The sequence below is a fragment of the Prosopis cineraria genome, unplaced genomic scaffold (assembly GCF_029017545.1).
Source record: "Prosopis cineraria cultivar Desert tree isolate PC_DT_omini unplaced genomic scaffold, ASM2901754v1 PC7, whole genome shotgun sequence".
In the NCBI taxonomy this organism is placed as follows: domain Eukaryota; kingdom Viridiplantae; phylum Streptophyta; class Magnoliopsida; order Fabales; family Fabaceae; genus Prosopis; species Prosopis cineraria.
In genome coordinates, this window is record NW_026555338.1 from 31,736,383 (window position 1) to 31,762,629 (window position 26,247).

Below are 26,247 nucleotides of genomic sequence, written 5' to 3' on the forward strand. Positions count from 1 at the left end.
TGAACAAGAGATGCTGTGAAGCTAATCCCTAGTTGTCATTTCACGGAGTAAAAAAAAAAAAAAATCAATCACAATTAAATCAAACTTTAGAAGCATTTGTGTAATTGATGGAATTTTAGGATAATTACAATTACAGTTATTATGGGTGATTTTGGAGTGATTTTCTCATTAACAAATTATTAAATTGAAATTATATATCACACATTTTTATAGCATTCGATTAAAATATTTATTCTTCTCATTCTCATTGTTATTTAAAATTTGTCTCCCAACTTAAAAAAAAAACTTAATAAGCTGCAAACAAGTTAAAATTAAGGCCAAATCAAATTAGAATAGAATAATCCCTTCGTTAAAAAATATAAGGCACTTTTAATCTGTCAACGTGTACTTATTAATTTTTTTTAAAAATATCTTTATTAAATAAATTACTTTATATTTATTTTAAGATAAAACACTTTATTAAGTAAGGGTAAATATAGAAAGATAAAAATTTGAAGGCAAATAATTACTTTATTAAAAGTGAAATTCAGCTAAAAATACCTTATATATTTAAATGGAGGAAGTATAAAAAGAAATTAAAATTCAGCTACACAGACAGAGCAATCAAATAGTTGCTCAGGTATGAAAACCAAGCGAAGATGCTATGTTTTGTTAATTTATATAAACATTTCCTGGAAAAATAGTAAATTGATATAAATATTCATTTTATTTTAGTTAATGCTTAATTATATATGTGAAATTAATGTTTAAAAAGTAATAAGATAAATGTCAATGGAAAAATCATATTTGCCTGCGTTTTGATCAAGTGAAATTATGTAAGTCTTTCTGTATACAAAATATATTTAAAAAACCGCAACCTTAATTTCAATAATTAAGATAATTTAATTTAATAATTTGTAAATTTACAAATTGTAATTCTAGCCAAGCTTTTGAATTATGGACGAGAGAGAAGAATGGCAATCCTGGAACCATTTCCTTGCTCATCTCTTGGATAAGCACACGGTGTTAATTTAAGAGATGAAATTTGGACTGTCCATATTAAAAGTATTATTCTATATTAATTTATTAAAATAAATAATTATAAAAATTATAAAATAATTTTAATATATTTTTTATTTTTAATCTAATTTAAATTTAATTTAGAGGTTTCAATTTAATATCAAAATTTTATAATTAAATATTTTAAATTTTTCAAATGTACTCTGTACAGTTTAGATATTATCTAAACTGTTAGATTGTGTAAAGTTTACATGAATAATCAATATATATCAATTATAAAAATTTTAATATTAAATTAGACTCTCTAAATTAAATCTAAATCAAATAAAAAATTTATTAAAATTATTTTATAATTTTTTATTTTAATAAATTAATATAAAATAATACTTTTAATTTGGACCGTCTAGATCTCATCTCTTAAATGAGCAGGGAAATCATTCCTTGATAGTCTTAGTGTTAGGTGTGTTTGGATTTCAATTAGTAAAAATTGATCATAAAAAATTAATTGCCAAAATTTTATGACATTTGAATAATATTTTTTAAAATTAATTTGATGATTAAAAGTGTTTGAATAATTGTTTTATGAAAAAAGGTGTTTGAATAATTTTTCAAAATTAATTATAAATACTGGAAAATGAAAAACACATACTAACAATGGATTCGCAAATAAAAAAATAGCTTAGATGAAATAAAATTTTAAAAGACAATTAGACTTTGAGAAAATTAAAAGTGTTTGCATATGATGTCAAATGGAGTCTTGAATTTGAATGAGTTAGACTTGACACGGATAGATCTATCAATATCAATGGTGTTGTTGCTTGTGAATGCATCGTTTAAGACAATAAGTGAAATTGGATTAAAGGACTTTCAAAATTTCATGGCTATCATCCTAACACAGCGGCAGAGCTTATAGAAATCTTCAAAGGACTTGACCTCTAGTGAAATGAGAAATTATCAAAAGTTAACGTCTATTCTAATTTGATGGAGGTGTTGTCTCTCATTAGTAACAATTATTCTAGAAATCATCTTTTATCTGATATTATCAGAAAAATTAAAAATTCACCATAAAAGATTGAGTGATCACTTTTGATCATGTTTATAAATAAGAAAATAAATGCATTGATTTATTGGCTCACTAAGCAATGTGTAACAACTTTGGTATTACAATTTTTGACAAACCCCTACAAAACTATAGAAGTCTCTTGGTATTAGGCATGAATAAATTTTAATCTTCATGCATGGTTTTCGTAACCATGTGTTAAAAAAAATTAAGAGTGTTTAAATAATATTTTAAAAAAAATAATTTTAAATTTCACAATTAATTTTGGAGGATATCAATTAGGCCGCTACTCTCTCAGAAGCCACGAAAAATTCCGGCCGAGAGAGGGGGGTAAAAAGCCACGAAAAGAAAAGGAAAAATAAATCCTTATCACTTGAACAAAATTTGACAGGCGGAGAACCACCCACACATTCCCCCCAGTTTCAGCTTCTCCGGGCCATACCATATTTTATCCCGACAACCTCAGCCTCAAAATTGCATCCTTATTTCCTTTCTTTCTTCATTTCCCTCTTCCACCTACACGCTCACGCTTCGCTTCTATATTTGGGTTGTCACTCTGCAGTACCCTGAACATGTTCTACCTCTAATTGACAAAGTTTCAATCTGTGAAGTCGAGGTATCACAACCTTGTTATTTTATCAAGGGCAGTAATATATTGCTCTTATTTTTTTGTTTTGTTTTCTGAGGTTTTTCGTTTTTGGGGAGGTTGAATCCTTTTAGTGGGTATTTCTTCCAATTCACTGAAAATCATACAGGGTTTAGGATGAGGAATTGCTAGGGGCGAGAATTTTTAGAGCCTATTCCATTGTTGTTGGGACTTCAATGCTTATAATGGTGGGCAACGCTCAAGGAGCAATGGCTTCTCTTTCTTCCCCTGTCAGTTTGGGAGGTCTAGTTGGAGTGAGTTCCTCTGGAAGGACCCACTCTACTGGAAGGAGAGTTTCTCTTTCTGGAGGGAGCTTTAAGTGTAGAAGGACATGGCATTGTGTCTCCTTGTCCCTTTGTAGATATTCAGCGACTACGACGGATTTCATACCTGACCAAAGCAATGCAGTGTCCCTTGACTCTAACAGTGACAGAGGAAGTACAGGTACTGGAGATAATAATGCTGGTTTTGTCCTTAAGCCACCTCCAAAGCCTGTATTGAAGTCTTCAGAGACCAAGGGTAACTCCATTTTAGGTGCACACTCTGAAGGGTGGGATCCCTCCAAAGCTAAGGAATTTGGTAATGAAAAGTTAGATGATGTAGAAGAGAGAAATAAGGTGATTGAGTCACTTGGAGAGGTGTTGGAGAAGGCTGAAAAGCTGGAGAGTTCAAAGTTGGATGGCAAAAGAAATAATGGACCGGTAAGCAAACCAGCAATATCTAATACAACCACCAATCCTAAGACTGATAAACTGGCAAACTCAACAACAAACCAGCAGTCTAGAACTGTGAAGAGTGTATGGCGTAAAGGGGACACAGTTGCTAATGTGCAGAAGGTTGCCAAGGAAGCACCCAAGCCTAAAACTAAGAATGGAGGAGGGAAATCTCAAACAGGGGGAGGAGGAAAGGTGACATTTCAGTCGCCTACTCCTCCACGAGCTCCTCAGCCACCATCAAATCCTCAGCCTTTGTTACAGGCTAAACCATCTGTAGCTCCCCCGCCCATCAAGAAACCTGTTTTGAGGGACAATGGAGCTGCTGGCACACCTGTTAAAGATAAAGAGAGGAAGCCAATTTTGATTGACAAGTTTGCTATCAAGAAACCAGTAGTTGATCCTCTCATTGCTCAAGCTGTTCTAGCTCCTAAAAAACCAGGAAAGGGCCCTCCTTCTGGAAAGTTTAAAGATGATTACCGAAAGAAAAGTGCTCCAACTGGGGGAGGACCAAGGAGAAGAGTATTAGATGATGATGTCGTTGAGATTCCTGATGAAGATACATCAGAACTTGATGTCTCTATTCCTGGTGCTGCAACGGCAAGAAAAGGCAGGAAATGGAGTAAAGCAAGTCGAAAGGCAGCAAGACTTCAGGCTGCCAAGGAGGCAGCTCCTGTCAAAGTAGAAATTCTAGAGGTTAGTGATAAAGGTATGCTGATAGAGGAGTTAGCCTACAACTTGGCAATCAGTGATGGTGAAATCCTGGGTTATCTATACTCCAAGGGGATTAAACCAGATGGGGTACAAACTCTGGACAAAGACATGGTGAAGATGATTTGTAAAGAGCAAGGTGTGGAAGTAATAGATGCTGATCCTATCAAAGTTGAAGGATTGGTGAAGAAAAGGGAAATTCTAGATGGAGATGATCTTGGCAAACTCAAAGATAGGCCTCCTGTCATTACTATAATGGGTCATGTGGATCATGGCAAGGTAAGTTGCATCACCCTGTTCTTCCTTTGTGTCTGATTTTTCTGCTTGAATTCCTGTTGTTCTGATACTTGTTATTGATTGGCAGACAACTCTTTTGGACCATATTCGGAAGAGCAAGGTACAACAAGAACTTAGTAATAGTCTTTATGCTTCTTTCAGGTTCTATGAAAAATTGTAGACATAAAGTTCATGTAGATGGTTACTTGATCAGTAATTATCACATATTTTCAATTAACTTTTATATGATATCATTAGGATAGTAAAATGGCACATATATTGATAAATTATCTAGTAGATTACTATTTAGTAAATTGCTCTAACCTCTCTTGATGTTTGATTGAGTTACACTTGATAACCCTATTGTTCCTAAAACAACTCTTAGTTCCCTTAAAATTGAACATGTGTTGCAAAAACCTCCCTTAAAATCTGTAGAACAGCTTTAAAATATTTAAAGTCCCCAATATGAGCGTGAAGGTCCAAAGATTAAGATCAAAAGGGAACATGGAATAAAATGTAAAGTTTCAAGGACTAAGTTGCAAGAAATTTTACAGTTTTGCACGTGACTAGTCTTGGATAGTTTTGAGCAAGTGGAAAAGGGGAGCCTCAACTCAAAACTTCAAGTTTAAAATGAACTTGCTGGGCATTGAAGTAAGATGCAAAATAGTAACTATCCCATTTTAGAGTATGTAGGTCTGATGAAGGGGCTACTTTTTGGTAATTATTGGAATGTTGTCTTCAATATTTTGTATTGTGATTCTAACATATATCTAACTATAACATTTATATTACCTATATATGTTCATATATAAGAATTACAAAGTAATTTGTTGTGGCTAACACAATCATCAATTCTCAGATGCTTGTGAAATTGTGAAAATACTTTCTTCTGATGTCTAATGCTATTGTCACAAAATTGTTATGTGATTAATAATTTGTTTTACTTTCACCTATTGATGATCTCTAGCAATCATCTATGTTTGTGTGTGTGTCACGGCCTAATAGTACATCCAAGCCATGCTGTTTTACTAATCTATTTTTCTGGATTTTTCTATGCGGTTTCTTTTTGCTGTGCTTATGTTTTGGTCCATGAGATTGTTAGCTTATGAATGTGATGAAATCTACATTATTGCCAGAGCTTCATCTTCTGAAATTTATGTCACACATACATTCACCTTTAGCCTAAGTGCTTGTTCTTAACAGTTAGTTGCTTCAGAAGCCGGTGGGATTACACAAGGGATTGGGGCATATAAAGTTCAAGTTCCTGTTGATGGCAAATTGCTGCCTTGTGTTTTCCTTGACACGCCTGGGCATGAGGTAACTATACTGTCAACTAGAACTTTTTCAATTCTGATTTTCTTCTCCAAATATGCAAAACGACTTTTATATTTCTAATTGCTGGATCATAATTTGTTCCCTGTAATATGTATCATGACATGCTAAATTACACTATTCTGGTGGTTTCAGATCAACCATTATCTATATGCCTGTACCATGCATTTCGCTTTTCTTTCCTTTAGATGACATCTACTAAGCACCCTCATGTAGGCATTTGGGGCAATGAGAGCTCGAGGAGCAAGTGTAACAGATATTGCTATTATAGTTGTTGCTGCTGATGATGGAATTCGTCCTCAAACAAATGAAGCCATTGCTCATGCCAAAGCAGCTGGAGTACCCATAATTATTGCTATAAACAAGGCAGGCCAACATGATTTGTCTTGATATGAGAAGACATTTTTTTTAAGTATTCACTTGGTTATGTCTTCATGAATTGCTGATGTAAAATTTTTATGTTTGAACCAGATAGATAAAGATGGTGCAAATCCAGACCGAGTTATGCAAGAGCTGTCTTCAATTGGTCTAATGCCTGAAGACTGGGGTGGCGACATCCCAATGGTTCAGGTTTATATTGTCATTAGCTGGTGGCAAAACCCATTTAAACTTATAAACTAAACTTGCTAAGTGAAAGTTGTGAGTAGTTTGTTTAGGAGTCTAACTAACCATCTCACACAATTTTAGCTTGAAGTATGGACAAGGTATAGGCCCACTAATTTTGACATCTTGTCAAAATACACATTGAGCAAAATTTTTAAGCTTTCATGAAGGTCTATCACACTTTTGTGTGATAATTATTAAAAATTGGCATTGCCCTCGTCATTTCTTTATGCTTTTGTAACTTTTAGCTGCTAATATTTTGTTTCCTTTACCTTTTTCCAACAGATAAGTGCTCTTAAAGGGGAGAATGTAGATGATCTTTTGGAAACTGTGATGCTTGTTGCTGAGGCAAGTTGCTTGTTTAATGTGATCATGAAGTCACCGGAAATTACAATCCCTATCTCTCTTTAGCTGATTATTTTGCAAAATATATCTATAAAAATGATATCAATTGCTAAAAAGCAAACCATTTGATGATTATTAAACTCAACTAAGAACCTCTGTTGCATATAAATGAATATTGATCATGATTCTCTGGTTTGTTACTCGTATCAAAACTTCTTAAAATTTGTGGTTAAAATATTCTCATGTTGAACATCTTATGAAGAAAAGGTGCAGATAAAGAAAGAAAAAAGTAGTTTCAGATATCCTAGCATTCTTAGGCACCCTTCATCATGTAGATGCCCGGATTATGTGTTGGTGTCTCTTTGGAAGTAGGATTTTGGTTAAATTTTGTACATTTTATGGCTTTCTCCATCTTCTCGTTTCTATTCTGACCTGTGGAATTGATGGTTTAGTTGCAAGAGCTGAAAGCAAATCCTGATAGAAGTGCAAAGGGCACAGTCATTGAGGCTGGTCTGGATAAATCAAAGGGACCATTTGCTACTTTTATCGTGCAGAATGGCACCCTTAAAAGGGGAGATGTAGTAGTGTGCGGAGAAGCTTTTGGAAAGGTTGTTAGATGTGTAAATTTTAAAATTCAATGCTATAAAGACCTTAACTTGTTTTTAATAATAAAAAAAATCTCAAGTTATTCTAACATGAGCTATCTGATGTGCTCACTTCTGCAATTTTAATCATCCTTTTTTTTACTTGCAATCCTCTATCAGGTGCGGGCTTTATTTGATGATGGTGGAAAACGTGTTGATTCAGCTACACCATCTATACCTGTACAGGTTTGTTAACTCAAATTCTTTTTCTACTTTCCCATAGGAAAAATACCATGAAGTCTGTTTATTTAAAAATAAATATTATTATTTTGATATCTTTACTGTCATTGTCATGTTAATAAATTTTTTTAAACGTTTGAGTTTGCTGAGAAATGTACCTCATTGGATAACTGCTTGTCAAAATAAAGGATTCACCATACAACAGTGAGGAGAAAAATAAAATGAGGAGAAAATTCGATCTGCTACCACTCATCTTAAGCTTGATTGCAAACTTGGTACCTTACCAATGTTGCAGCTCATTAAATTATATGATCTTTCTGATTCACATTTTTGCACTTTTGTCATGCCCATGAGCTGAATCAATGCATGTATGTAGCATAAGCTTGTCAATTAACTTAAATGGTGGAGGCCAGTGCAGATTTTTTCTTCCTCATTGAGTATTTGATGTAAACTCAATTGTTTAATGCCATACTAGTTAATATGACTTCTCATTCTCAATTGCAAATTGGAAGTACACCCGTGTAAATCTGTGGATGATGTTCTGCTTTGTTCTTACTTAGTATGTCTGTAAATCCAGGGCATGCTCCCATTAAATTTGTGTTTCTTCTGCATCCTCTTATCTTTTGTGATTCTGCTTGTCTCTTCCAGATAATTTTGTTCTCTAGCTCACTTTACTCATTTGGTTACTTCCAATGTTAAGGAACACATTGCTACCTAAATTTGCATTCATTAACCATTTTGGACTCCAAGGTTGTTTACAAAGTCTACATTTAACATTTGTTGAAGGCCTGAGAACTTGACAGCTTAGCAGTACCTCTTGAATCTCCCTGCATGTCTTTTCTTTAGAAGATTGATATACTGGTGTTATCCATCTTCAATAGTTGAGCTTTTGTTCTTCTTATTTTTTAAGTTTACCTCAGTTCTCCCCAAAATGGTCTTGAAGCTTACCATGATAAGTTTTATTAGGAAGCAGTCTAATTGTTCTATACTCTTATGTAGATTATTGGCTTGAATAACGTTCCGATTGCTGGTGATGAATTTGAGATTGTTGACTCCCTTGATGCTGCCCGTGAAAAGGCAGAGTCCCGTGCTGCATCATTAAGAAACGAGCGTATTTCAGCTAAGGCAGGGGATGGCAAGGTCACCCTTTCTTCTTTAGCTTCTGCAGTTTCAGCAGGAAAGCTTTCCGGATTAGACTTACACCAGCTAAACATTATCCTGAAGGTTGATCTTCAGGTATGCTTCACTACTGCATGTTACTAGAATTTGAAGGAAACCACTTTGTTCATGCAATGAATTTTCATCTGAAATTGTTGGATTAACCAAATAAGAGCACAGTTTGTGTGCCTAGTGGAATTACCTTTGATGGTTTCTGCATGTGCTAATCGCATCCATCCTTACACCAAGAGGACTGCAAACGCATATCTCTGCAAACCAAAGCATATATGTGCCTGTAGTGTAGCACCCTGATGTTGCTATTTGTAAGAGATGGTCTAAAATTGCTACAGTCTGGCTCCTTGTATGCTCTTAATACTGGTAAATTGGGCAGGATTGTGGATGTGAACCCTCCTAAAAATTGTATTTGAAAAGGACATTTCAGTACTGATTTGTTGATATTCATTTAAGACACTTAATATTTGCATATTTTTAAGTGTGCCTATTTGTATTTTGATCATTGCCTCTCCAAGAAAACTTTCACTTTAACCATCTACGAGTTAAATAACTTGTCAATAATGCATCAAATTCTTTGTTATCTATTTTGAAAATGTACATGATACCCCACCCATTAGTTGATTAGGGGTGGTTGGTCTGCTTTTATTTTTTGTTGTTTTAGTCTCTTGTAATGTTTTTACATTCTGCTGAATGAGTATGGCTTGTTCATATTCAAAAAAAAAAAAAATGTACATTTGTTATAAGCCTAATATTGACCACAATGGGTAATTGTGCAAGTTGTCTTTTCGTGCTAAAAGTCTACAGGTTTGATATTTTTCATGAATGATCTGTGTGGTTGTTTTTCTACCAGCAATTATAATTTCTTTTTCTTATCTTGGTTAGGGATCCATTGAAGCAATCAGACAAGCCCTGCGGGTGCTACCACAAGATAATGTGACATTGAAGTTTTTGTTGGAAGCAACAGGTGATGTTAGCACCAGTGATGTTGACCTTGCAGTTGCAAGCAAAGCTATTATTTTGGGATTTAATATCAGAGTACCAGGTTCTGTAAAAAGCTATGCAGAAATAAGCTTGTTGAGATTAGATCATATAAAGTTATATATGACCTAATTGATGACGTGAGGAGTGCGATGGAGGGATTACTGGAGCCTGTCGAGGTAATCTACATACTTTTACGATGTGTGGCCAAAATGTCAATTGTACATGCTTCCGCACTCTTTTAATTGAGAATTATTTGAGTATAAATCATGATGGGTTTTTATTTATTTATGTACCATGGAACTTGTTAAAAATAAATTTATTGACATCTTAGATAATTTAACTTGTACTGCTTTCTTTACTCTTATTGAGAGCTTTAAGGTTCATGAAGGATCAACAGCAAGACTAACTTCTTTCTTTTGTAGGAACAAGTAATGATTGGCTTAGCTGAAGTAAGGGCCACGTTCAGCAGTGGTAGTGGTCGTGTTGCTGGATGCATGGTTACAGAGGGAAAAGTATTAAAAGACTGTGGCATTCGGGTCATTCGTAAGGGAAAGGTTGTTCACATAGGTGTTGTTGATTCTTTGAGACGAGTAAAGGAGACTGTGAAAGAGGTATTATTCTACATTTAGTACTACTTGGCCATTAATACGCTTATTGGAAGCCTGTCTTTTTTATAGAAGCTTGCATTGATGCACCTACTGGAAGCCATTAAAATATGTGAAGCCTCTTATCAGATGCCCTGAATTACCAAGTGTTTCTAAGTTCAGATATCCTGTGGGAATTTAGACAAACTGTTGAATGTCCTCAAGCCATCTCCAGATGCTTTTAGCTCATGCTAATGGCGTATGATTCAGTTGGCCAAAAAATGGCGTATGATCATGCTTTCCTTTTGAGGATGATAAATTAATTTTAAATTTATTATCCTTTGCCCATTAAGAATGCTTGTTTTCTGAAGCTAACTTTAGGTAATTACGGGCTAGAATTGCAGCTTTGTTGTCTGTATATGTATTTGTTCATTTTATGTCAAGTTACAACCAATTAAGGATTTTTTTTTTATTTTCAAGTATTTCTTTCTGGAACAGATGTTAAAAATTCGACTCCAATCCTGACTGGTATTATTGAAATAATATATCCGTATAGCAAGGAATGATGGGCATAGTGCAATTATGGACTTGCATCATGATGTACGTTGAGAGTCATCTTATTGTTATGTGCCATTTCAAGTGCATCATATGAACTCTCATTGTAGATATTGGAGTTTTTTTAGCTGCTATGAAACAAGGGTAATGGTCCCATAAAAGACTTTGTATCCAATATCGTAAATAATGAATCTCAAATTTACCTTATAATTTCATGTACTCAGTCATATGCTCTGTGGTCTAAATGTCAGGTGGATGTTCCTTTGAAGTAACCGAAAAAATAACAGAGGACCGAGCCTTAAACAAAGTTGATTAAAACTACGTTTTTTATCACATGGTGACTTAGATATGTTTGTTTCATGAGTAGTTTTTTACTCCTTGTTAGATTTTTCCCTTTTGAAATAGTAATTCCTTTGTAGCATGACTGTTTGTGAATGTTTGTGTGTTTATTCTGATAAGAGTTTTTTAATGCCTTACCCACTCTATATTTTATAGGGTATGTTCATTCATTATCCACCATGTTCATATAGCTACAACCTGAATGCCCGTTCACATCTTTCTTCCTTCTGAATAGGTAAATGCTGGTCTAGAGTGTGGGATTGGTTTAGAAGATTACGATGACTGGGAAGATGGAGATATTGTCGAGGCGTTCAACACCGTTCAGAAGAAGCGGACCCTTGAAGAGGCTTCAGCTTCAATGGCGGCTGCAGTGGAAGAAGTAGGAGTAGAGTTGTAGAATCACATGCTTCCATAAGATTGGCTCATATGTTTTGGACGGAGTGGGTTTGGCGTTCTATTGAAAACCATTGTTCTGTGTTTGTAATGGTGCTTGACATCGGTGAGTGAAGAGGTACCCAAGTCCCACGTCAACATATTTATATTCAAGGCGGGCTGCTGAAGATCTGAGTTCGTAGAATCATAGTCATTCCCATTGTTGCATACAATAACAGTGTATATAACAGCGTACATTAGATTCAGTTTCTTGTAAAGAGGGAACTTATCTTCAAGTCACAAGCTCACCAGCTTGGACTTCTTATGTACTTGTAAGTTGTAACAACCACATGCGTTGAGAAAGAAAAATTATCCAATTTTTGAGTAACTTTTTCATGATGCTCTGAAATTGATGCATTTTTTTATCAGTAGTGTGGACAATTCACAATTGTACTTAGACGTTTGGATTCGGTTGTAAGTATTTGCGTGTCATTTTTTTCGCATCATTTAATCAACGAGAATAGAAAATATGGCGGCTGATCACGAACTACCCAATATGGGTTCTTGCGGTTCTAAGAATATAGGATCCGAATACGTGCATCAACAATTTTGTATAGAGTTGAAATAACTGTCCGTGATCTCTCTATTGGAACTGTAAGCATGGATTTGCCTGGCTTGTCAGAATTTAAGCTCACAAGCTTTCACATTTAAAATAGATCATGTTTTTTAAGTTTAACTCTCATTGATAGAGCTCAAGGTCAGGTTCAAAAACTTGCACTAGTGTTTTATTTAAATTTTTAATGATAATAATACACATTTTAAAAAAATTATGTCATTTTCATATACTCCTTCCGTTCAAAATTGCAAGGCATTTTTTAAGGGATTGATGTTAAAATATGTAAGGCATTTTTAATTTTTTAAGATATAATCATTGCTTTTTTTTTTAAGTGCCCCTATTGAAAATGACTTTATATTTATTATAGGATATTTAACAGAAGGGTAAATATAAAAAGATAAGGTTTGTTAAAAAGTAAATAATTATTTATTGAGGGGTGAAATTCGATTAAAAAAGCTTTATATTTTTTAACGAAGGGAATATTAATTTAAGCATTAAAATAAATCAAATTATTTCAACCATGTTACTTTGTAATATCAACAATTTCAACTAAATTCACATGCTTATAGAAAAAACAGGAAGAAAAATATAGAACTAAAATGGTTAACCCTGAGCCTAAACTCGACTTTAAAGGGCTAAGTAGATAGAAAAAATAAGGCTCATTTTGTTCATACTTATATATATATATACACTCTTTTTGTTAAAAAATATAAGGTATTTTTAATTGAATCTCACTCTCAATAAAGTAGTTATCTATTTTTAAACTAATCCTATCTTTTTATATTTACTCCTATTAAATATCTTACAATAAATATAAAGTCATTATCAATAGGGTTATTAAGAAAAGATAATGATTACACCTTAAAAGATTAAAAATACCTTACATTTTTTAACATTCAACTTCTCAAAAAATACCTTATATTTTTAAACGGAGGGAGTATATATTTGGAAAAAAATCACTTGTGTTTTTTAAAAAATATATTTTATGAGATTTTATGGCGTAGATAAGAAAGAATGTCATAAAAATACAGAAATTTACAAAGATATCATAAAATAAAAAGAAATTAATCATTGATATTTATAATTTTGATTCAATTGTAACTCAATTCTTAAATTTTGACTCATTTATAACTCAATTCCTAAAATTTGAATCTTACAACTTAATTCTTATATTTTTAGTTATTAAAATATTGATCCCTATATTTTAAAAAATAAAATTATAAAGACTAAAATTATGTTAAAACTTTTGAATAATATTTTAAATTACTAAACTCTTTTAATCTTTACATAGATTATAATAAATATTAGAAGTTTAAAATATTTTTAATATTTATAATTTTATTTTAAAACACGGGATCAATATTTGAATGATTGAAATTATAGGGATTGAATTACAAAAGATAAAATTTAGGGACTAAGTTAAAACTATAAAAATTGAGTTTCAACGAGTCAAAATTTAAGAATTGAATTATAATTATATCAAAACTACATGGACTAAATAACTAATTTTTTTAGAAATAAATAAATAGAGAGTTACAGTAAAATATCTACATAAGAAAATTTGAATTACAATAGTGAATTTTATCTAATCGCCATATATTAAAATTTTAATTGATCTAGTTTAAAATTCGTAATTTAAACCTAAACCCTTTTTATTATCAAATACATTAGGTTACAATATTACCAAAATTGAAAATAATTCAAGAATGTATAATCAATTCTCCAAAATTTTATGCTAAAGGATTCGGGATTTTGATTGGAAAAGTAGGATACAGTTTCGGTGCTTTCGTGCTCATCGCTCAACTCAGCGTCATTTCACAGGTTTTTTACTTTTTCCCTTCCAAAAACCACAAATTGATTATAATAATAAAAAATAAATATTACAAAACTATTATTATTATAATATTAAATAAATAAATAATTTTAAACGGTTAAAATTTTAACTAAAAAGTACTAAATGCAATTTTGTTCATAATACATTGAATTACCCAAAAATTCAATGTAGGCACTAATGTTTTTATTTAAAAAAATTTAATTATATTAATACATAATTTAAAAAACTGTGTCATTTTTATATATTAATTCAAAAATTAAAATAAATCAAATAATTTCAACCATATTATTTTGTAATTTTAACAACAATTTCAACCACATGCTTAAAAAACAGAAAATAAAATGCATGACATAGAAAAATTAACTCTAGCTTATGCCCTTTTTAAAAGGCTTATAATCATGGGTTGGATTTTAAAACTCTTTTATGTAAAAATCTCCTTTTTTTTTTTAAAGCCAAATCTTAAAAAATATAAAGACCTACTTGGATTTCCCTCAAAATTCTATTTAACTATATTTGAGATATTTTTTTTTTGTAAAATCTGAAAAATACTTGCTTTTTTCAAATGGACTTTTGGAAATATAAATTAAAAACCAAACATTTCTAAACGGAATGGCCGACCCTTGTTTCATCAAACTCCAGAAAACTGAATTTGATATCCTTTTGGGGAAAAAAAAATTAACCAGCATGAGGGTTTTTCAATTCTTTCTTTTTTTTTTACTGTTTTTTTAACCGTATATATTTACTTTGGTGGATCCAAATTCAGAATCCAAAGTTGAAATCAGAAACTCCAGCTCGAATGTGTGTGGAAGTACCGAAAATGGCCTGGAAAATCTTTTACAAAGCATGGCAAATTGCATGTGTTGCATGGTCAGCGATTCAAAACTAAAACGGCAAAACCGCTTGAAATATTTAAAATTTCGAAAGTCAAATCGCAACGGTCAAATTTATCCATACCAAGCGAATTTGATTAGATTATGTATCTGACGAAATTAACGCCATTAAAGTGAAAACTTTCATCTATGATCTATCTCTTTTACAACGAATCAAAAAAGCAACAACCTCGCTTTGCTCTTTTAGGTATTACTATTGAATTAAAAGTTGTAAAACTTAAAGTTAAAAGAAAATGAAGTTTGCAAAGTGAAATTAGGCTAAAAAAATTAAAGACTTCAATGTAATTTATGTTTAAATATTTTTTTTAAAAAAATTAGTTTGACAAACAAAATCTTTTTTGGATGATAAAATTTTAAAGTAAATTTAAATGTATCAGGACCGAAAACGACATGAGTTTTATGATATATATATATATATAGATATATTTATTTATTTATTTATTTCAAAGTTAATTTTTTTAAAAAAATTAAAAATTTAAATTACAGTTTAAAAGAAAAAATTTAAAATATAATTAAGTATTATTTTTAAATTCTAAAGATAAAAAATAAATTGATCCTACATTTTAAAATATTAAATTCTTAAAAATCTAAAACAAATTGATAACCATGGTTAGTTCAAAAATTCTTTTGAAAGGCCAGAAATTTTTACTTCAATCCTAATTTAAATTTTAGTTCATAAACTTTTTCAAAACTTTGTTAGTCCATATCCTCCAACTTTTTTTAGTAAGAAAAAAAATCTAGATAAATTGAATCTTGACTCACCGGCAACTTCCCAGCTTTTAAGTAAGCTTTTATCACCTTCACAGTACAAGAACAGTTCGGTGTTATCCAAATTCCAAACATTCCTTTTTCGGGATTGTTTAGGAATTCACATGCAAGAACTATTGAAAAATATTATTTACAAAATATGAATTAATAAAAAATTATTTATTATTAAAATAATAACATAAATTTATTTTTTCTTGACTGCTGACTTATTATTGGTTTTTGTTTGCCGATAATATATTTCATCGTTCCTCGCGTGCCAATTTTGTGTTATTATCACTCAATTCAAAGTTTCAAACGCTCAGTATATCCAAAAAAAAGTTTCAAACGCTCACTATTTTATCAATTAATGATTATCAATGGCATCTCCTGTGACTGTGAGACTGGCCTTGATCCATTTCTCACTGACGTCTCTTCTATACCAAAATGTTCTAATTGTAAAGGTCTCTGCCTCCTCCACCTCCTCCCCATTTAAACGTATTCACTATTGAAGTGACAACTCGATCTGAAGCTTCCTGCTTCATACCCTTCGGTATATATGTTGTTTCCTTTGTTGATTCTCAGACGTCTCTGAAAGAATCATTAAGCATTGGGAAGTTCAACGATGGCAGATCTTGAGAGCGAAGTTCATGGCAGCCAAAGTGACGGTAAGCATTGTCAATGTGATCCGAAGTAGAATCATTTCTTGTTTTCAGCGACTTCAAAACTTGGATATTTAAGGTTTCGATATTATAATGTAGAATTTACTCGTAAAAGACGAGGCTTTAGAGCAAATGGTGTCCACTTCGCCGACCCAGTTGTAAACAATGTGCTTGATGGTAAGAGAGCTTCTAATCCGCATAAGGTTCTCGACTTTTGGAGAAGCTGCATATTACTCCTCTAATAAAGCAGGAGGTCTGGCTAAAAAAAAAAACATATTAAGGAATGATAATAAAATATTCCTGGATTTTCCCAGCCATGGTTTCTCGAGAAACTGATAGAATCGGGGATGAATTTTCAGGGCAATCCATTTTGGGGAATTCTTTAACGCCCCCTGATTTGGTCATTTGTGCTGCTTCACCAGATATTACCAGTGACAGCTATGTGGAGTCCCCTGAGTTGTTGGAGAACAAAATTCATCAGAAAGTGGCTATGGAGCTTTCTTTGGAGAATGGAATCAATGAATCTGTTTCTGGGATTGCTAATAACCAGAAGACCCCGACTGTTAAATTTTCTAATTTTTGTCAAACTTTTAAAGAACTATCTCCTGAAGCCTCTTTTGAGCTTCCTCCTCCCCCTATAATACAGTATGAGCCATCACAAGTGGACCCTTCTGGTTAGTTTGACATTTGCTTATTCTTGCTCTGTAAGATGAGATTTTGGTGATCTTGATCGAAATCTGCTTTAGTGACAAAATATTTTGTTACTTCAGGAGAAAATGAGTTGTTAGAAGATATTGAAGGGTCCCAACAAGTTGAATTAGAGCCTTCAAATGTATGCTTTCTAGAAAGCGACTACTTTCTTATACTTGCAGCGAAGTTAGACTATTTTAGTGTGCGCTATATTTTTACTTTCCTCTTCTGGCAGGATGCTGGAGATTTTGAGTTTCTGAAGCTGAAAAGAGAGTTTGATAGGCAGAAAAAGGATCTGGCTGAAACAAGAAGGGTTTTGAAGGAGCTGAAGAGAGAGAATCAACAGAAGGATAGGGAATGCCAAGAAGCTTGGAAGTCCTTCAACGAGCTTCAAAACGAGCTCATGCGCAAGTCCATGCATGTTGGATCTTTGGGTATGCGCGTACCTTTTCAAGTGTTCTCTATGAGGTTCTTTTACAAAAATATAATATGTGAAAGTGTTTTCTTCTCCTCTTGTGATTCTTTTATTTTAGAATCTAATTGCAAAATCTTAGCAACTGTACCTAAGTTTTCATATTATTCGTCTGACATATTCTTTTCCCCGCTCTGCAGCTTTTGCTGTTGAGGGGCAAGTGAAGGAGAAAGGCAGGTGGTTTTCAGCACTGAAAGACTTGATTGAAAAAGTCAAGGTAATGATAGATGCTTACTGACAAATTTAGAGGACGAAGGATATATCTGCAATGTGTTAATCAATTTTGTTGAGCAGGTTATGAAAGTGGAGTACCTCAAGCTTTCAGAGGAAATAGAAACATATAAGAAGTATCTTGCAGATATGAGTGAAGTGGAGCTAATTATCATGTCCAAGAGTAAGTAGACATCAAGATATCGTATCCATCTTAAATGTTAGCTAGGGTTTTACATTTCCACAATCCTTATACCTCTCCTTAAAGTAAATGGGCAACAGGAGTCACATGAAGACCTCAAGTCTAAATACCTTGAAGGGGCTAAGCAGCAAAAAGAACTTTATAATAAGGTTTTGGAGTTGAGAGGTAAGCTGTTTGCGCTTGATCTTGTACAATAAGAATTATGTGAGATACGAATATTTGAAATGATTTTGCAACATTTCTTCCTCACAGGAAACATCAGAGTCTTTTGCCGCTGTAGGCCTCTAAATGCGAAGGAGATAACAGCAGGACTTACTATGGCCGTAGGTTTTGAATCTGCTAAAGATGGTGAGCTTACTGTAATGTCAAATGGGACTCCTAGAAAGACATATAAGTTTGATTCTGTTTTTGGACCCCAAGCTGATCAAGGTATTGTAATCATGAATCAATGCCATAATTTCCATGTGTAACATGTCAGTATTCTGATATTGAAATCAAATGCTCATTTGAGCCACTTCTATAGTTTTCTGTTCTTGGACATGTAGCTGACATTTTTGAAGAGATGGCACCATTTGCAACATCAGTTCTAGACGGGTTCAATGTGTGCATATTTGCCTATGGTCAGACTGGGACAGGAAAAACCTTCACAATGGAGGGTACAAAAGAGGCTCCTGGTGTTAATTTCAGGACCCTGGAGAAAATGTTCAACATAATCAAGGCGAGACAGAAACTCTATCACTATGAAGTCTCTGTAAGTGTCTTAGAAGTGTACAATGAGCAAATTAGAGATTTGCTGGGGTCAGGAAATCAGCCAGGAACATCTAACAAAAGGTAAGCTCTAAAGAACAGGACCACTTTGGACTTTTTTATCACAAATCAGGAAAGAAATATGAATTGGAGCTATATCTCGTATCACACGTATGGGTTTATGATCTATAACGATTTGTTCCCTGAAATTTGGTTAATTGCAGGCTTGAAATAAGGCAAGCAGGTGAAGGAGTGAACCACGTGCCAGGGTTGGTTGAGGCACATGTCAACAATATGACTGAAGTTTGGGATGTCCTGCAATCTGGTAGTAATGCAAGAGCTGTTAGCTCAACCGCATCCAATGAGCATAGCAGCCGTTCCCACTGGTCCGCTTTATACTTTAAACCCTTCTCTTGGATTCGTATTCCTTTTGAGTAAATTACCTTTGTATTCTGTGAGGTTATCAAAATCCACACTCACGCCTGCTCTAGTTTTGATTTTATCATACAACCCCTTGGTTTATAAAACCTACCCTCATACGCCTTCTAATTTTAAGAAACTGCTCCAACTCCCTTGTGAGCTTTCATTTTAGCCTTTTTTGATTAGTACTGCACTGAATTAGGCTATTATAAGTCTGCTTGAGGAATAGTACATAGGTATAAGATTTGTTTATGAACTCCAATTAATTTTACTATAATCTCTAACAAGTATATGTTTTAAATCCTTAGGGTGGTGGCCATAGTTTACTCGTGTTTCTAAATATAATGATTGAAGGGATATTTGCTTATCAGGAGATTTTTTTTATTGGTTCATGCAGCATTCACTGCGTCATGGTCAAGGGGGAAAATCTGCTAAATGGTGAATGCACAAGAAGCAAGCTATGGTTAGTAGACCTTGCAGGAAGTGAGCGAGTGGCGAAGACAGAAGTGCAAGGTGAACGGCTAAAGGAGACTCAAAATATTAACAGGTCTCTCTCTGCATTAGGCGATGTTATATCAGCCCTTGCAACAAAAAGCCAGCATATCCCTTTCAGGTTATTGATATAAATATTCACCTTTGTTTCCTGAATCAAATGCTGAAATAAACAACTTCTTTCATCCATTATCTGCATCTGATGTTTCTATTGTTCTTCATGGTGCAGAAATTCCAAGCTCACGCACCTGCTGCAAGACTCTTTAGGTATTTCTTTTTTTAGTTTCTCTGAAAAAAACCTTTGTTATGGCTTGCTTGTATTGTATATTTGATTATCCTCTACATGTGATGAGCAAACTTGCTTTTTTAGGAGGAGATTCCAAGACACTCATGTTTGTACAGATCAGCCCAAATGAAAATGATTTGAGTGAGACAATTTGCTCTCTGAACTTTGCCAGCAGAGTGAGAGGAATAGAGTTGGGCCCAGCAAAGAGGCAATTGGACACTATTGAACTCCTGAAATATAAACTCATGGTGTGATTTATTTTATATCTCTTAACTTTTGAAGATGGTTCAAGCCCATCCCACTGCTTTTTTTGTATTTTCAATAATTTTACTCTGCTTTTTTAGGCTGAGAAAACAAAACAAGAGGTCAAGATGAAGGATTTGCAAATCAAGAAGATGGAGGAAACAATTCATGGATTAGAATCAAAGATAAAAGAAAGAGATGCTAGAACCAAACTTGTGCAAGATAAGGTACCATTTTGGAGCACAATCTTTTATTTACCCATATAAATTGGATTTTTTTTTTTTTAATTAACTTCAAGATGGCTTAGCTTTATTTTTTGCTCATTCTGAAGATCAAGGAACTGGAATCGCAACTTCTGATTGAGAGAAAAGCAGCAGCAAGTCAACAACATGTTGATACAGAGAAAGCTGAGAAGCACCAAGAGCAAAATAAATCACCTTTGAGGCCAGCTCTCACAAATCAACCAGGAGGAAGTAAGAAGAATTTTAACGATGACCAAGCAAATTTAACTCGACCAATTACGGAGAATAACAGTTTAAAACCCTCACTTCCCTTTTCTACAATTGACAACACTATCATGAACGTTGATATCTATGCTGAGAAAGAAAACATCCTAGAGATGGCTGAAAAACCCTTACTGCCAAAAAGAACTGGTAGAGTTTCTATCTGCACTATGACGCCAAGTATTCCTTCAGCCAATACCCTTAGGAGAAACTCTTTGATTCCACTCCCAAGTGCAGCCCATCAACTGACACAAAATCGAGCTGATCAGAAAGAAGTCAATAGTGAATCAGAAAGCAACGGCTTGCCATTACAGAGCCATTGTGAGAGTCCAAAAGAAATCAGAGGTGAAGGTAGGAAGAAAGGAAGCAAGCTAAGAAGAAGCCTGCTGAAGAAAAATCAGGAAAAGTCTCAAACACAGCAAAACATAAGAAAGGTTGGGGTTAGTGTAGGGATGGAGAAAGTTAGAGTGTCCGTGGGAAGTCGAGGGAAAATGGGAAAGGGAAGAGCTGGAACTAAAGAAAGACAGCAACAAAAGAATAGTCAAAAGGAAAAGGAAAGGAGATGGAATGTTGGAACTTTGGTGAAAACGATTATCTGAAAAAGAGTTGTAAATGCCCACTTAGGTTTTTTTCACCACATTGATTTCATAACTTCTTGTATGTGTTGATTCTTTGGATGATTCTATCATCCGTTTGATTGTTTGCATAGGACTTGAGATGCACCGAATTTTTGCTGATTTGCCGGAAACAAGGTTATCTTTGGGGAGTGGATACGTTAATTTCCCAAACAGCTGAGCTGAACGTTAAGCATGATAAAGGAGCCTATTCTTGTTCTTTTATGATTGATTAGTCTAACTTCTTTTTTATTTCTCTCTTATATCCAAAATCTTTAACCTAAACCATTTATTTAAGACTCAAACGCTAGACCTCTTGTTAAAAGAGATCAACCCCCTAATCAATTGATCCAAACACCTAATAATATTAGTTGAATTATTTTTTTCAACTAAATACATCTAAGAATTTATCTTTGTATTCCATATTACGACTTTTGTAACATTCTCATGCACCCTAATCCAAATCAAATGCCATCATCTCATACACACTATCACAATTACACCACACAAGCCACCTTCCTTTTTTTTTTTGGGGGGGGGGGGGGTGGGGCACACTCACAAATTATAAATGCAGCTAATAAGCACAACGACTCTGAAATATAGTAGATATTCAAATAATGATCAGCATTATATCCGTGTCTGTTTTTGTATCTCAACTAGTAAACCAACTATTCTGTCAAGTAAAACTATTAGTTCCATCTCATAAAGTTCTTTTGTAATTTCAAATTTTCATTTTTCATATTGTCTTCTTATAAACTCATAAATCCATTTTCCTAAATAAAATGAAGCCCATGGTCTTGTTTGGTTACTAGATTGGCATTGATTGAAAAAATCAAAATAAAAAATGAATTAAATCACCATTTATTTATAATAAACATGATAAAACTCATTAATATATATTATAAGTGTAGGAATCATCGTATCCTTTAAAAATTTCATTAATCATGATTATTTATCTCATAAACTAAATTACCTTTCCTTTTTATAAATTTACTCAGATATTCTCTTTGATCATCTTATTTTAATTTTTATTTTTTTAATATATTTTATTTTATTTTTTTTAGTTTTTGGTAAATAAACGGGACCTATGTACTAGCTTTCCAGTTATCCCCCCCCCCCTACTCTGATGATCTGATTAGCCCGAGACAGGTGGTTACTAACTGAAATAACTACAACAACTTGTAGAATCATCAGGTTTTATTAAATTGTCGGATTCTTCAAACATCTTTCAAGCATCTCCTCTTGCCCATATTTTATTTATTTTCTTCACAATAATACCGCCATCTGGAGAGAGAGAGATATATATATATACACACACACATATGATTAATTCACCAGACAAAGAAGAGTCTTTAGCCAACTGTGATAGAAACCATATTTGATGATCTGAAGAATTTTTAATGAGTTTCAGAGGGAGGCATCCTATTAATTAGTTAAGGGCCATGATTAGTTTCCCTGGCCTATCTTTCTCTCTCTTATCATTTTGATAACCCCTCAAATTTGATTTAAATAATAGAGAGGCATCTAAGTTCATGATTGAGAGAGCTTCTTCTCTCAGGGTATGTATAGACAATGAAGGGTGATGCATGTGACTGTTTGGGAAGAGATCAGGACACTTAAAACATTAAACAAATCTAGAAAGGTCAAGTACTATTTATACATAATATTTGTATGTGTCACACACATATGGTTTTTGTTTAATTAGAATCATTCACTAACAACGATTATAATTAAAAGTTTAGGGGGGAGTAGAGCTAAATACAATGTATCAATCCTAAAGCTATTGGAAGAAAATGGCACAAAACAAAACAAAAAACAAAGAAAATAAACGAAAAGAAAAGTCCTTAAGCTATTGGAAGGCCTGGGAGTATGTCTGTCTTGGGTTGTACTCCTTGACTACATGCAACTAACCTAAAACTTCATTATTTTTTACAAATTACTTTTGTTACTTTTTGACTTTTTCTTTGATATTGTGCGCGCGCGCATTTTTTATTTGATTTTTACAAAAATTAAGTTCACAAGAAGGAATTTCATATCATTTAATTTAAATTTTACTCAAGCCACAATACTAATATGAAGTTCTGAACCAATCAGACATTAAATTGCTGGTTGCTGTTTCTTCAGCTTTAATTTTCTTTAATGAATATTTTGGTTATTATATTGAATACAGAACATGCCTTAATTTTTAAATATTCTCGAGTTTCTCTAAATTATCTTTCTGAATGTCTTATAAGATGTATAATTTGTTATATTTATCTACCATATTAAAAATCTCTATTCATTATTTCATATTAAAAAAATTATCGCAAGAGAATTAATATTAGACTAACTCTACTCCATTGCGGACAGTTATCCACCATGGGTCTAACTACCCTACAACATGGCATTAATTAGTTACCGGTTTATCTAATCCATGTGAATAATTGGCAAGTAGACTTAATTATTCAAACTCATACTGCTCACATTTTAAAAAATAAAATAAAATCGCAGTCCAAACACATGTATCTCCCAACGATTCGATGATCTTTTCATATGAAACTAAAAAAAAAAAAAATAATCCTGTGTTGGCAAGTGCTGCAGTAGTATCAAAATTTATGCATACGACCCCATCCAAAAATTTCAACGAAAAATTGGCAAGTAGTCTTAATTAAATTCAAACTCTTAATCCTCATAATTTTTTTTTAAAAAAATCATATATAGTGCAAACACACATACTTATTCTTCCTGTGATTCCTTAACCTTTTAATGTGATTTTCTATAGTAAATTTACAATACTTATATCATCTATATATCATGTTATTTCTCTGATTTTATTTATAAGGTAGAAAGAGAATTGGCTTTATTTATAGGACATTTGTCAATTTTTAATGCTTCTTTTTATATTTTTATCCTTATCAAATGTTTTGAATAAAAATACCAATAATAAGATTTAAGAATATTTATTAGAAATGAAGGTAAAAAATTATTAAATTTTAAGATGAAATTAACGAGATTTAAGGTCTTCTTGATTCTTGTGAAATATGCTTAAAGTCATTTATAAATAGGATCAAAGAGAGTATGATATAGATTTTCAACAATCATGTAATAATATTTAGACTTGTCAGTGTAGACCTCGATTATTATTATTGTTGAGCAATATTAACAGGTCAAACTTTTTGAACGAAAAAAATCATATTGTAAGGTAAAGTAGCATCACATACCAAATAGTTTATTAAAAAATATAAATCATTTTTTGACTTTAGATCAATGGCATTGAAATGTTTGTGTTCATGGATATTCAAATCTCGGGCCACGCGACACGCGATTTTCATAGAGAAAAACTTAGGTACTGATAAATGTGTGTTTTCATGTGAGTGTAGCAGACACACATTGTGCCATGTCTTGAAATGAATCAATTGCATTCAATGGAGAAGCTAAGGAAGGGTCGGCCAGGTAAAGTCACGATCCACGCACACACCAACACAACGGTGCGAGGCACGTGTTTATGTTATAATCAGCTGACTTCATTATTGAATAATTATTATGATTATTATATACTATTCTCCAAAAAATTTGATAAACATGTGCTTTTGTCTCTCAACATATATGTATGTGCACATATTAGAGAGAGGCTTACGATTATATTGAATTATTAACCACTAATATTCTATATTGTTTGCACTAATTGTAATTTCTGCTTTCATATTTCGCTAGAAAATTTGAAAATAGATGCATCGTACTGAAGAGTGTCGATATTTATAAGGTATACTCGCTACTATACCTGTAACCTATATTTCATGCCGACAAATTAAAAGGGATCGTAATGAACAAAAATATCTATATTTTTGTGTGACGAAATTAATAGTGATTACGTTTTTCGAACCGTGGCCAAAATTGCTACTATTGAGTTAAAACCCTGCTAAAAATTTATTGAATTACTGTACAAACCAAATTAGAGCAGTATTTGTGTATGTTGGGGAATTGAAATCAGTCACATTTTAAGACTTAATTATGAACCAAATATTTCCTTTTTATATATTTTATATCATTATTCGAATTTGAAACCATTACAACCTATTAGAAGATAAAAGAAAGTCCCGCATCTAAAAATTAGAAAACAAATTATAAATATACAAGCTTAGGAAATATCAAATTAAATGATTTAAGTTATTTTAATAAAATATGTTATCCTTAAGTATACTTAATATAAAAATTTTAACATGATATCAAAGCCATTTGATCGGGGAAAAATGAGAAAAAAAGGAAAAAAGGAAAGATGAAAAAGAACAAGAGATTAAAAAAATGAATAGACTTCAAGCTTTTGAGATTTTTTTTTTAAAGTACAAGCTTAGACAAAAAGAAAAAAAATAGAAAAGAGAGAAAAAAAGCAGTAGAGAGAATATTAGAAGATAAAAAGGTCTGATCCAACATCTAAACATTAGAAGACAAATTATAAATATATAAATTTAAAAAGTATTTAATCAAATAATTTAAACTATTTTGATAGAGTATACAATCTTTAAATACATTTAATATAAAAATTTTAACATGACCTCCATAAAAAAGTGGATGCATAAGACTTAAAAATTAACACAAGAGATGACAATTTTGATTGAAATTTTTAGCAGTATGGAAGGAAATTAATTATTAAGTCACACACACACACTAGGTGAACAAGTTGGGAGATGGTTAAGTAATTAAATGCACATGGTTAAGCAAGATGCCTGAGTTACGCGCGCGCGCGCAGTTGTGTTGTGTGTGTGTGTGTGTAATTTCGTACATTAACGTTGCATAAATATGAAAAACTATGCAGTGTGTCTATGTATGTATGCAGTAGATCATTGGAAATATTTTATTTTATTTTTATTAGCATTTCCAAAGACTCATCAGTTTGTGTGGAAAGAAGAATCCCATGTTATCTGCATGTATTTATTAAACTTAGCTTGGCCAAATATTAAGCTTATAAGAAACAGTTAGTTCTAGAGCTGGATATTTATAGGCAAAAGCTAGTATAAAACCTTGCAGCTAGCACGTCAAAGTAATATTTTTTTCTACGTGCAGGGCAGTCATGAATATCCTAACATATTATCTATATATAAATTTTCGAGCCACGTTCACTTAAGCTAACAA

The 26,247-nt window shown here is 32.7% G+C and overlaps 2 protein-coding genes across 4 annotated transcripts; both read left to right on the top strand.

The window, feature by feature from the left end:
• The first annotated feature begins 2,445 nt into the window (after positions 1-2,445).
• LOC129315458 (translation initiation factor IF-2, chloroplastic) lies at positions 2,446-11,901 on the top strand. Its single transcript, XM_054959137.1, is given in 13 exon segments — positions 2,446-4,408; positions 4,494-4,526; positions 5,609-5,722; positions 5,954-6,103; positions 6,209-6,307; positions 6,626-6,688; positions 7,138-7,293; positions 7,450-7,515; positions 8,509-8,745; positions 9,565-9,742; positions 9,745-9,839; positions 10,086-10,274; positions 11,377-11,901. Coding segments are annotated over 13 exon segments (3,069 nt in total). The 5' UTR covers positions 2,446-2,881; the 3' UTR covers positions 11,539-11,901.
• A 4,072-nt stretch (positions 11,902-15,973) lies between these two features.
• Positions 15,974-21,342, top strand: LOC129315942 (kinesin-like protein KIN-14Q). Of its 3 annotated transcripts, XM_054960113.1 has the most exons (16): positions 15,974-16,265; positions 16,359-16,436; positions 16,619-16,933; positions 17,030-17,091; positions 17,185-17,383; positions 17,562-17,638; positions 17,716-17,815; positions 17,900-17,998; positions 18,086-18,262; positions 18,379-18,664; positions 18,805-18,966; positions 19,398-19,613; positions 19,722-19,759; positions 19,863-20,026; positions 20,123-20,248; positions 20,353-21,342. In XM_054960113.1, exons 1-16 carry the CDS (start codon positions 16,223-16,225, stop codon positions 21,121-21,123), a joined length of 2,913 nt encoding a protein of 970 aa, XP_054816088.1. In that variant the 5' UTR covers positions 15,974-16,222; the 3' UTR covers positions 21,124-21,342. The 3 variants fall into 3 exon arrangements, with proteins under 3 accessions (XP_054816088.1, XP_054816089.1, XP_054816090.1); XM_054960114.1 differs by lacking the exon at positions 16,359-16,436; XM_054960115.1 differs by lacking the exons at positions 16,359-16,436; positions 16,619-16,933; positions 17,030-17,091.
• Positions 21,343-26,247: the final 4,905 nt, after the last annotated feature.